This window comes from Sorex araneus, chromosome 5, assembly GCF_027595985.1.
Source record: "Sorex araneus isolate mSorAra2 chromosome 5, mSorAra2.pri, whole genome shotgun sequence".
Classification (NCBI taxonomy): Eukaryota; Metazoa; Chordata; class Mammalia; order Eulipotyphla; family Soricidae; genus Sorex; species Sorex araneus.
Genome location: NC_073306.1, coordinates 191,008,534 through 191,022,240, shown reverse-complemented (window position 1 = coordinate 191,022,240; position 13,707 = coordinate 191,008,534). Strand labels below are relative to the sequence as shown.

Sequence of the window (13,707 nt, the reverse complement as noted above, 5' to 3'; positions counted from 1 at the left end):
TCATTTTTCTAAATTCCATGGCCTTAAATATACTGTGGATGTGTTCAAGTTTCTGTCTGGTTTAATGAGTGCTCAGATTTAATCATCATTTATCCTAAGGCTGGAAAGCTAATTGTGATATAGATTGCTTTGCACTTTGGTGCAAACGTTCCAAGTAAATATTTGGGGGTGATTTGGGACTGGAGTAGAGATTCATTCGAAGAACCCACTCTGCATGCATTTTCCATTTTGTTTGTACTTTTTCACATATAAGGACAAAGTGTATTTGCACATTATGCACTCCCTTGTTTTTCCCAACTAATAGGACTTAAAGCATTATAGCACTGCACTGTATCACTGTCATCCTGTTGTTCATCGATTTGCTCGAGCGGGCACCAATAATGTCTACACTGTGAGACTTGTTACTGTTTAAAAATTTTAAAAAGGGACCTGGAGAGATATTCAGGTGGCAAGGCTCTTTGCATGAGGCTGGCCTGGATTAAATTCCTGGAACCCCAAATGATCCCATAATCACCACCAGGCATGTTTCCTGAGTTCAGAGCCAGTGGTAAGCCCTGAGTACCTGCTGTTGTGACACAAAAACAAAGAAAATTTAGAAACCAGAATTTGTATTTCTTTGTTACATACTTTCTGCAACCTTACTACTCATTGTTAGTGATTACACTAGTAAAATGTGGTTTTCCAAAGTAGAATAAATGTCTGATTTGTCTGATTAATATAACTGAGGATTTTTATCTTATATATAGTTTTACTAGCTTCAATAACATTCCACTGAAAATTTATAGATTGTGCAAATTCCTTAATGTACATGAGTTAAGAGTTTTAAATGTATAAGCATTTGGATTCAGTAAATTCAGTACTTGGACAAATATAATATAAAAGAAAGAAGAAAATGTTTTGGAGTGAGATAGACTGAGATTTAGATTTCAGCTGTGTACTTATTAGCTCTGGGATGTTGGACCATTTCACTGGCATATCTCAGCTTTAATTTCTCATCTGTAAACTGGGAAAAAAGTCATACCAAAGGATTAGTTGTTAGCTCTGAGATATCTCACTTATACTGATCTCATACACATGCAATTTTATTACTTTCAATCAATGATATTAAAGATAGGTGAACTGAGATCCTCATCATAAAATTATTTCTAAAATTTCACATAGTAGCAACCAGAGCCATTTGACTAATATGTATTCTCTGTGCAGTGATGCATAATCAATGTAAATAGCATTTATTTTCAATATAGGTTTTTATATATTTATAGGAATAATTTTACACCTATAAATTTGGGATATGGCTTTAGCTGCATTTTGTGTGTATGGATTTAGTGTGTATCCTGTGACGTGATAATTTCCAAGTTGACTTGAAAGATAACATTGACATTTGTCATTAGAATTAAATCATTGGCAAGATTTAACTAGTTTTGTTATCACACCTGACAAGACAGTCAGTTGAGAAACTATATGGGTTTTATAATGTCATGCCCTGTATCCTATGACAGAAACATACTAACATACTTTTGTCAGTGACAAATTTAGTGTCAGTGGATTTTGTTGCTACCTTATTGTTACCTTAACAATAAAGGTTAATATATTAAGATTGGAAAGAACAAAAAAATGAGACATTATTTCGAATATATATATTTAGTGTGTACATTAAGTAATTCAATTGGTAATGTCATTGGGGTTAAGAAAATAGAAGTTTGGAAGTCTCAAGACATGCTGGAAGAAGGAATTGTGGAGTAGAGAGATTAAGGGTTTGCCTGCAGATTCTGTCACTTAAAAGTTTAGATGTCTTCTTCTGCAAATAATACAAAATCACTTCACCATTGGATTAAGTAACCGAATAGATTTTTTTTCACTTAACTGAAAGTCCAACATGAGGCACGTTTCAAATTTAGATCATTTTTAAATCTATCTTATATAATATGGAACTAGATATTTCCTGCCCTTAACTCTGCAGACCTTGATCTGGAGACTTTGCTCTCACGATGATGCTCCTTCCTCATTTTCCCTAGAAAGATGCCTCAGTTCCAAACCCTGCAGCTGCGAAATCAGCCAGGGCTTTCCTTTACTAAGCCTTTCTACTTGAAAACCTCCCACCCTTGCAGATCTGCATAGCCTGTTTGACAGAACTGAATCAATAGTGAGATCACATCCTTGGAATTGAAATGAATTCACTATTGCTGAACTGTTGAAAGAGGAGAGAAAAGGCTGAGTCAAACTGGAGATAAAAGTTGAGACCAATCCTGGAAGAACTTGTATTAAAATACGCATGGGACAGCAGTTGGTTGAATAAGAGTAGTGTTATCTCATTTATGACTTAGATTTTTCTGGCTGGAGTATTTTGAGGACCGTGGCAGGATCTTGCCTTTCTGCTGGTAATCCAGATAGATTTATTTTATTTTATTTTGGTGACAGATGGGGTCTGGCCAAACCTGGTGCTGTTCAGGACTTATTGGCTCTATGCTCAGAGCTCACTTAGGGTGGTTTGTGGGTGGGGTGAGGGCTTTGATACTCTTGATATTTTGCTTGGGGACTGGATAAATTTGGAATTACTGGGTGTTGTGAATGTGTTCATAACCAAAGAAAATTTCATCAATGGAGACAATTGATAGGACTTTTAGGAGAGGAATGATCTTGGGCTTTGGGGTGTCCTGAACTTAACTCAAGACTTGGAAATCAAAACTTCTCCACTGGGGTCTGTATTTAGAGAAATAAGCTAATATTTCTTTAAAAATTGGCCAACCACAAACAAACACTAAATGTACTTGCCATTCTCCATCCTAAACAATCAGATTCAGTACTTATGGACTGGTACCAACATGTCTGGTTTTTTAAAACATTTTTTTCATTCCAATGCTAAATCCTAGTCAAGAATCATTGATTAAGGATGTACAGTCATCAATAGACTTCAAAAGCTGTGTGTTGATCAAAGTCAAGAATTGAATGTCTGCTACAGCTAATACAGAATATAATGAGAACAAGTATCCAGGCAGAGACAGGAAAATGACAGGAAGATATTGTCATTGATAATAAATGATGAGTGTGTGTGTGTGTATATCAGGGCTATGGTGAAATGCTGCTCATGATAAGGCAAACTAGGAACTCAGATCTCCATGACTGAGTAGTGGAGTACTTATACTCTGTAGCATAAGTCTTGATAGATCATGGTATAGAAACCAGATTGTAGTATGTATTGGGTAGGAAGTGAGGGAGTTTTGGGAAAATTAAAGGAATGTTCACAAGTCATTTGATAACGTGAGCTTGGTAGAGTAATATGGAACAACATCATCTGGGACAGAATATGAACTTTATATTTCATTCATGTAAAATGTTTTTTTTTTTCTTTTTGGTGCCACTCTGACCATGCTAAGGGATCGCTGCTGCTCGAGTCATCACCACGACCATTACATTGTGGTGCTAGGGATCAGAGAACATACATGTTATAAGAATCAGGCCTTAACCCCTTTATAATTTCTCTGGCTCATGAGGTTCATTGTTTACAGGTTTTTGTTAGAACAAACTAAAATAATTTGTGGATTAGTGTGTGAAATGTTATGATAGACTTGTAAGTTAATGTTGATGGTCCGTGGCTGACCCGGGTTCTATTCCTCCATCCCTCTCTGAGAGCCTAGCAAGCTACCGAGAGTATCCTGCCCACATGGCAGAGCCTGGCAAGCTCCCAGTGGCATATTCGATATGCCATAAATAGTAACAACAAGTTTCACAATGGAGATATTACTGGTGCCTGCTCGAGCAAATTGATGAACAACAGGGATGACAGTGCTACAGTGCTGCAGTTGATGGTCCGTCAGAAGTCATATTAATTCATTAATTACCTGGTCCTGTTGGGTCTTTTCCGAAGCGAGGCTCAGTGTGGTACATGCATAGTAAAATGAATTCATTCATGAGTAGGGTTTCTATCACGGTCTTCAGGTATTAGAGATACAGGTGCTATAATTCATGGCTTGTCATATAGGCCTTAAATATTGTTTCCTGATTTCTTCTTGCTTGGTTCTACTTGCAGGAGCTGTGCACAGAACTACAAGCCGTCAGTTGTTTAGCTTTGAAAGGGTTGTTGAGATGATTAAAAACATATATAAATTCCCAAATAAAGCATCTGACATATAGTAAGCACAGAATACCTATTTTCATTTTCTTTTTAATCTAATAAAACTCACATACATTGCTTGGTAATGAAAAATAATTATTCTGTTCATTGTGGAAATACATTCAATTCTCGCCTTGAAGATGAGAAATGCTTAAAATCTATAAATGTCCCTAAACCTATAACATTTTTTTACCAAGTTTACAAATTGAGTATCCCAATGGGAAACACTCCTTCTTCCTTTGAACTCTTTTTGTCATCTGTTCTTTGTTCCCTGCAGCAGTTGTCAAGTTAAAAAGTTTATCCTGGAAGCAAGAAATCACATCTGTGCAGAATGGGACCTTTGAGAGACCCTGTACAGCTGTATATCTGGGTTTATTTCTACAGATTAGTTAAATGTGTACTCTAATTGAATCTAGTAGCTTTTCTTATACTGTTAAGTGGAAGTCAATAAGCAGACATCCATCAAAATTGTACTATATGTAATGGGACTTAGATTCAATGACTTTAGAAGAAGAGAGTGCTATCTTGCTATTTATCCAGATTTCTTCTCCAACTGTGAGGTTTGACAACAATGATATCTGTGTGTGTGTCTGTGTGTATGTATATTTTCATTAAAGTGAATATCATAGAAAACTGAAAAGAAATATAACTAAAGAATATGACCTTTGGCTATCTATTCTCATTCTATTAAGGGTCACATTTTTTTTCTAGACCCTGTCCTTAAATATTGGGCAATATTCAGTGTCCTTGAGCTTTGTCCTGTCAATTCTTTCAAGTCTCAAGACATGTACTTCTCAATGTGAAGATTTTCTACTAGATTTTCTTTGATTTTACTTTAATTTTTTTATTAGTTTAAATAAGGTATTAGAGGGGAAGCAGGGAGTCAAAGTGACATAGAAAAATTATAGATATTTGAAAATTATAATCATAACAAGACCACATCTTTATTAATAAGTCACATTAATCTTTTAATTGTTCAATTGTGCAAAGTTAAGGTCTTAGGACTCTTATGCATATTCTATTCTTAATTGTCTTGTCCTACTTTATTTCCCCTGAAAAATCAACAAAAAATAATGAATCAGCCACCCTTTGGCTATTCTGAAAAGAAAAAACCACATTTTAATGGCTTTTATCTATTCAAGAAAGCATTAAAATTATTAGTATTCAGTAATGAAATGAATGCATACTTAAGGTTAGTTTGAATTAGTTTCTATTAACATCTGTTATTTGGTTGAGCAGTTAACTGATTTTTACTTATTAAAAAGTTCCTGTATTAGTGAGGACTTTTTTCTCATATTAACTTTAGGAATTTGCATAGACTACATACTCAATGACCCCTGTAGAGCTATTTTTCCTGGAGAATCAGTCTTCTTAATTACTGATTAGAATTCCAACCAATATGCCCATCTTCACTGTAATTATACGTGATTGGGGGGAAATGACCTTGAAGGATGTCTCTCAGTTTAATGGCATGGCATTATTTTAAAATATAAATAATAGAAGGAAAACATTTTCCATAAAATTTCTGTTATCTAATTAATGTCTTCCAGAGTAACTGTGGTATCAAACATTTTCTCTAATTATATTCATTAGTGGCTTCTCCCAGACAAGTTTTAATTAAGTTGTACAATAAAGATCAATACTCATTGTGTATTTATTGCAATTTACAACAAGCATATATACTGCTCAGAACAATTTAATTACTGTAATTGTAGCACAGAAGATAACTTAGTGGCAGTACTCTATTTCTTCCAATTCCACCCTTTTAATAAATTCAGTAATAAAATTGAGAAATGAACTTCTGAATATTCACTTTCCTATATATTGTATCATAATTTGTGTTTTAAATATTTAACTAACTTAATCTTGAAAATTGACACATAAATAATATTAGTGACATGTTTTATAAATGTTGAGAATTTAGTAGAACATAGATAAGAATACCTTTAATGTTAGTTATATTTTTTGTGTAAAAAATAATTAGAAGCGCTGACATTCAGAATGTTCTTAATTTTTCCTAAGATGAGATCAATTTCATTGCTATCATTTCCTTAAATAGAATTACTGTTTAGATCATGAGGCCTGACTTCAGATATACTAATTTCTGTTAACAAAAATCACAGTACTAATACTGTTTACAAATAATTGTGAAGGTAGGGATTTTTTTCTAACATCTTATTCCAGTTTATATTATGGTTTCTCAATTTAGCACTAATAATATTTGACCCAATCAATGTTTTTCTTGGAGTTATGGGTTCAGTGGACAAGTTGTATGTCAGCTTCCTCCCATAAAATGACTGTGGCAGGAACTACCCCTCAAAACACACACACACACACACACACACACACACACACACACACAAAGCACATACACACACACTGTCACATATAGTTTTGTCATTCAGATTTCTATATACATCATCACAAGTCCCTGTTGAGAACTACTATTATAAGTTGTTGCAACCGTACACTCTTGATCTTATTATTGACCAGCTATTTCAGTCATAGTAAAACCATTTGTCTCAAGCCACTGGTCAGAAGCATGAGTCAACCGTAACAGTCTTTCCTAGAATCAGTGTAACTGTACATTCAGTGTTTGTGGGTTAACTACTGAGCACTTTAGAATATTAGTAATAATACTTTACTGAATGTAGGGAAAGGAAGATCAGAGACAGTATCTAAGAGAAGCAGTTTTGAAAGGGAAACTATATATAAGAACTTGACATAATAAAAGTAGCAATGCAGAATATAGGACTATCGAACAAAAGGCTCCCAATTCTTCACTCTTTGTCTATTTATGTGCATTACTATATGTACATTTAAACCTATTGTTTTTATGTCTTTCTAGGTCTATTTATGTCTGCGTCTATATTAATTGCATCACATGTACATTATAAACTATGCTAAATTATATTTCTATATAATTTCAACTATTTATACTAAGCATAAAAATCCCAATTTGCTGTGTATTATCTGAGCAGAATTGAATTATTAGAAATCTGAAGTATTTACCCAAAACATTGAAATGTGATGTTTTATTTTATATTATCCAATCAGTAATAGAATATGTAAATACTTGGCATTTTGAATTTTCTTAAACAGTTTCTTTCCAGGAGAAAAGCAATTTTAGATGGTGGTGAGCTGTGACATAAGTGTTTTTTTAATAAGTTTATTAATCTGTATAGTTAAAGAACTCTTTTGACAATATCATAAAAATATTACGTGCTATTATTGTGATTATTTTCATGAATGTATCAATGGATTTCAATATTGAACACTATATATTAGGGTCCAATATTATTTGTTTTGGGGTATTTTTGGCTGTACCTGACAGTGTTCAGGGTTTTTTTCTGGCTGTTCACTTAGGGATCACTCCTGGTGGTGCTTTGGGGCCATAGTTGATGTAAGGGATCAATCCCAGATTGGACACTTTCAAAGGAAATATCTTATCCATGACACTTTCTCTGGACTGCAGTTTTATTTCTTAATATCTTCATTTTCATCAAATATATTTTAAAAGAAAGCAATAGTTATAATAGCAATTTAAAGTTAGTTAAAATGTAGTAAGTGAATTTTAGAAAAGCACTTGGGATTTTGTGGAAAGTAATAAATATTTCAAGACCCGCATCTTATTAAGAGGTCTATGTGGAATGCTATTTTTTGAATGAAATTGTGTATTCCTAGAATTCTGTTGCTCTTCAGTTTGTCATTGCAGGATTAAGTTCAGTTTGACTGCTATCCCAGTAAAAGTTCTTTAGTTTGCTTCTTTGCTCTCTTTTCATCTTGTCTGATAGGCTGTTGCTGTATGTCAAACTGAGTCAAATGAATAATGAAGACAAATAAACATAATTACTTAAGTTCTTCACTCCCCTGGTATTTCATCCTGTCTAGACATAGCCCTACTGCCCCAGAAAAAATAAAATGAGGACAAGGACATTTATGCTTACTTTAACCTTATTCTCAGAGGAACCTAAAGAAAAAAAGCCAACAATAGAGTGAAAATAGGAGTATGGACTTAATTGAATAAAAATTGAAATTACATTTGTATGACTAGTAGATTTGTGATACTGTGGGTTGTGTGATAGTTTTGGTTGAAATTTCTTTTGTTTAATTTTGTTATTTTAAATAATCACATTTCAATAAGATCCTTTTTGCTAAACACAATGCCATACATTGTGTTTTAGTTCTTCAAACCTACATGATATAAGTAGACTAAAGATGACTCAAATTTTCTATACACATGCATTTTTCTAATTGAAGAGCTCATGCCTAATAATATAATGGGTAAGTATATTGAACATACATACACATATATGTTATAGCATATGCCTAAATTATTACACATATTTGTGTTTTCTATAATTATTATTTTTTGTTTACCTTAATGTTACTTGTATTACAAAAACAATTAATTTATAATATATATAGTTAATTTAGTTACTTTTTAGGGAGTAAATGCCAACCAAACAGTGCTCAGGAGGCAGGGGTCATGTCAACCAATGTATTTGGTTGCTCATTGGATGGCTGTGAGAGTATGGAGAGTTCCTGGACCATTCTTGTGGTACTTGGGGCATCCTAGGTCACGCATGGTGTTGTGTGGGATTCCCGGGCTACACTTAGCAATGCTTAGGGAGAATATGTGGTATTTGTGATCCTCATGGGTTGATTGCTTACAAGTTATGCCTCTTAATCGCTGTACTATATCTCTGGTTCCTTACATACGGATATATTTTTGCATCCATTGTATGAAAAACTGATGATATATATAGACACAATACAAATTTTATGAGTATTCAGAAAGTTCTAAATTTGGTTAAGATCCTAATTCTTTAGTCATCATAATTTCACCTTGCATTTTCTTAGAGAAGTATTTAACATATGTATCAGTCTATTAAGTACATTTGTTTAGTTCCCTAGGTTTACAATGGCAGATAGAATTATATATTTAGAATTGTTAGAAATTCAAGAAATCGGCTTTTGAATGTAGTTTTCTTTTTAATTTTTTTTATTGAATCACCAAGTGGAGGGTTACACAGTTCTCAGGATTATGTCAGTTATACAATACTCAAACACCCTTCCCTTCACCAGTGCCCATCTTCCATCACCAACCCCCCCAGCATATCTGCCGCCCCCTCCCACTTCCCCAGTCCCTACCCTTGTACGTGATAAGTTTCACTTCGTTTACACTTTATCTCGATTACATTCCATGTTTCAACACACAACTCACTACCATTGCTGGGGTTTCCCCCCAAAAAGAAAAAGACAGTCCTATTGCCAAGGAAGCATTTGATAGTTCTCCATTGCTAAGAATATAGAGATATTAAGTCCCGCTGTTTGTTACATAACTTTTCTTTTTCCCCCTTGCCCCGCGCCACTGAGTTCACGCCTGTTTAGTAATCGCCACGCTGTCTGACAAAGGGAAAAAAAAAACCAAAGAGGATGGTTATTTCCCGTCATCAGCCGGCGTGGGGCTCTGGCTTAGTTGATAGTCTAGTAGAGTGTCTGCAAGCAGTTTCTGGAACCAAAGGTCTTGCGCTGGTATCGGCTCCAGCTCGAGATTCCACCAGCATCCCGCTGTTCCATGTACATAATTTTTCCCCTTATATCCCATTCCCACGCCACCAGGTCTGTTTGCTTAATGGACATCACACTATGTTTGACACCACGCCGCGTTTCTTCCCGAGAAAGGATATTTCTTCTCAGCCGGTGTGGGGATATAGCTTAGTTCAGTCTAGAGAGATGGCTACAACTTTGATTGCCTTCAATATTTCAGCAAAAGACTTACTATTCTTGTTAGGATCTCCCACAAAAGTCCGACCAATTAAGAAGGAACCATTACATATTGCTGATGCTAAGATGACATTAGGTCGCGAGGCCACTGCCGCGGCCTCGCAGTTTTGGGTTTCTGTATAAAGTCCAGGGAAAGTACAACCAGAAATAACATCACTATAAACTTTTACCCTTTTATGGTGCTCATAAGATGGAGAAACCTAGAGAGAGAGGTTCGGCGTCTCCATTTTGCACTCAGAAAGCCGTGGACCCTGCGCTGTGCTCGGGAGGAAGGGATTGAGAGAGAGAGGTTAAAAGAATTGGAAAATTCCCAGTTTCCACTCTCGCGGCCCGCCGTGGGGTCTCTGATCCCGTGCCGGAATTAATTCAGTGGGCTGCTTGGAGTCCAAGGGCACGCTTTTGGGTTCTTCCATCATGCTCGATCCACAGCACGGCCCAAAGGAACGCACAGTGGGGGAGGTGGGTTTAAGTATCTATCTGCGGTGGGCGGGGGTCACCGCCCCCGCCCTCCTGGGGTCTCCTGCGCGCGCGCATCCTGTTTCAGCTAGCTCGGTGTCTCCATTTTGCACTCAGAAAGCTGAGGACCCTGCGCTGTGCTTGGGAGGAAGGGATTGAGAGAGAGAGAGGTTAAAAGAATTGGGGATGATTAGATGACATTAGGTAGCGCGGCCACTGCCACGGCCGCGCGGTTTTGGGTTTCTGTATAAAGTCCAGGGAAAATTCTGCCTGAAATTCTATCACTACAATCTTTTACCCTTTTATGGTGCTCATAAGATGGGAAAACCTAGAGAAATACCAGGCCCCCGCACGGGGGGCCTGGCGGAAACGCTCAAATCACATACTGCAGGTTGCTGGCGGGCTGCTGGTGTCCAAAGCAGCTCCCTTGTCTTCCTCAGTCATACTGGGGCTGCGGGCGCGGCGAAGTGGGCTGAATGTAGTTTTGAAAAGCTTTAGTGCTAGAAATAAGCCGGTTATCTCCTTTTGGGAAGACTTTCCATTCTTACTCAAAAGTGGGCCAAGTGCATCTATTTGGTATAGGGATAATACATTGGAAAGATGACCAAAAAAGACCCAAGGCAAAAGCCGTTTGATTACATCACTTGAAACCAATTTGATTCATACGGAATACTGGATAAACCTAGCTAAACTGTTAGGATGTGTGTGTGTGTGTGTGTGTGTGTGTGAGAGAGAGAGAGAGAGAGAGAGAGAGAGAGAGAGAGAGAGAGAGAGAGAGAGAGAGAGAGAGAGAGAGACACAGAGACACAGAGACACAGACAGAGACAAAGACACAAAGAGACAAAGAGACATGGAGAGGCAGAAACAGAAGGAGAAAGTTGAACACATGCATTTAAATGTACATACTTATCAATTACTTCCTTTCACATTGATGGCATTACATTCTAGAAATTGTGTGTATGTGTGTGTGTGTGTGTGTGTGTGTGTGTGTGTGTGTGTGTGTTTGGTCCTTGGGTCACATCCAGTGTTGCTTAGGGGTTACTCCTAGCTGCACACTCAGGAATTACTCCTTGTGATGCTCAGAAGACAATATGGGATGCTGGGGACCAACCCAAGGCACACATCCTACCTTTTGTACTATTGCCCCAACTCCAATCAATGCTGAGAATTTTAAAATATTTTTAGCATAAAAAGTCATAATTGAAGCCCCATTAAAAAATTGTAGTTGATATTTCTTCAAACTGCTTATTTTGACCATATTTATGAATAAGCAGAAGCTGTCTTCCGGACTGCAGTGTATATTTAACAGTACAACAACCTTGAAAGTGCTACAATTTCCTTGGCTTGGTTAAGGGTGTGTAGATTTATTTCTTAATTAAATTTGCAATTTGGATTACAGATTTTGGTTAATATCTCAAAAAATGTTACAGGACTGGGAATAGTTTATTGCTGTTTAATGTAAATTATTTGTTAATTGCTTCATAACAGCTTTCTAGAAGAAAACAATACATTTAGCCACAATTTTATAACTGCAGCGTAATCCCCCAACCTAGAGACTTTTAAAAGGTGGCTTTGCCTTTACACATTTTCATACACGCAGAAAAACATTTGTGGTTTTCTTTTTTACTTTATTTTGTTTCTTTTTTTCATAGTTTTCTTTATTATTCCATTAATGTGCAATGAGTTTGTGTGTGTGTGTGTTGTGGTGTGTGTGTGTGTGTGTGTGTGTGTGTGTGCGCGCGCGCGTGCGTGCACAGCACTGTTGGTGCTCCGGATTTATTCCTGTCTCCTTGTTTAGGTATCATTCCTTGGCAGTGCTCAGGTGCCAAGTAGGCTGTGTGCAAGACAAGCACTTTAACCGTGGCACTATTTGCCTCGTCCATATTTTATTAATTGTTTTCCCTTCATTCTTGTTTGAAAAGAAAGCAGTTAAATTAATGACAGGTTTACATAACTTTGTTGAGATTGTTTTCCAACTACTTATTCAAAAACCACATGTTCTCTTGCATCCAAATGACATTCCTTAAATTGTAACCCTCACATGCATCAAAATGAATGTGTGATCTAATTTCATTTGCATAAGTGATAGCACTTTTAATAATACTATGAAAATTATGATGTGTTTTGATATTTTCACTCATTTTTGTGTTTTTTTTTCTCTTTCAGTGAATTTATTGGATTCACGTACTGTTATGGGGGACCTGGGATGGATTGCTTTTCCAAAAAATGGGGTAAGTTTTAGGAAAATTTTCATACAGTTTAAACTATTGTGAGTAGCCTTTATGTTCAGTGTCAGAGTGGTTGAAAATCAGTGGGACATATTTGCTGTTAAAAGAGGTTATGTATAGGAATGGACCTCAGAATATAGGGAAGTGATTTTGTGATTGATTAGTAAACATTTTCTCTAAGATTGTTCAGTTCAAGAAATGTGAAGTTTAATAATTTTATTATAAAAGCTGAATAAGCAGAATTTAAATTAACTTTCTATTTGATAAGAAACTCAGGCATATTATTCCTATACTAATTACATTATAATGAAATCTAAATATTTCTGATTAGTTGTTCTGATTCATAATAGATGATATGTTAAAGTTCTTAATGAAATTTTTCATCAACTTTTTACTTCTTCTTTATTTACAAAACTATTGTTGTAATAGAGTGAGAGTTGAAAATACCACCATTGCTTTTGTGTGTATGTGCTCTGCATTTTCCTAATACTTTTTTATTTAAATTTTTATTTTTTGAATCCCCGTGAGATGCTCCAGAATATAAGCCAAAATATTGTACCACTCACTTATAACCAAAGATAATGTAATTACTTTAAATTCTGACATTTTGTTTTTCTTTTGTAGTTCTTTTTATCTCTTCTTTTCTTCTTTCTCTATCTACCTCCCATACCGCATTCCTTCTTTTCTTTTCTCGTAACCTTTGTATAGAGGCCAGCATCTATATATCTATGAAGATCTTTGAATATGTGTTGTACTTTGCATTTTTAAATATGAAAATAATTTGTTGCATAAATAATTTAAATTGTCCATTATACAAATTGACAGAGATGTTGGGTTGAAATTAATTTTTAAAAACTTGAGACCTATGTAATGTTCTCTTTGAATTTAGTTTGAATTTTTCCTGTTCCATTCAGAAGTATTTCAGAAAAGGTTTGCATAGTGTATCTGTGAGTACAATTTAATATTGTAGTTGCCTTTGAAACTATAAATTTGGGGTGATGAATTACGTAATTATTTAAACTATGTCTAAAACAAAACTACCTTATTTATATAATGTAATTTTTATATTAGGGATTGCATCTTAACTATTCTAACAACTTCAAGATTTAGTTTTATAAAATT

General features: G+C 35.5%; 1 protein-coding gene across 8 annotated transcripts in view; it reads left to right on the top strand.

Moving 5' to 3' along the window:
• Positions 1-13,707, top strand: part of EPHA5 (EPH receptor A5) — a 325,775-nt gene that overhangs the window by 19,051 nt on the left and 293,017 nt on the right. For all 8 annotated transcript variants that reach the window (XM_055139427.1, XM_055139429.1, XM_055139426.1 and 5 more), the window contains exon 2: positions 12,524-12,588. In XM_055139427.1, coding sequence (XP_054995402.1) covers positions 12,524-12,588 — 65 coding nt within the window. The remainder of the gene's footprint in view (positions 1-12,523; positions 12,589-13,707) is intronic.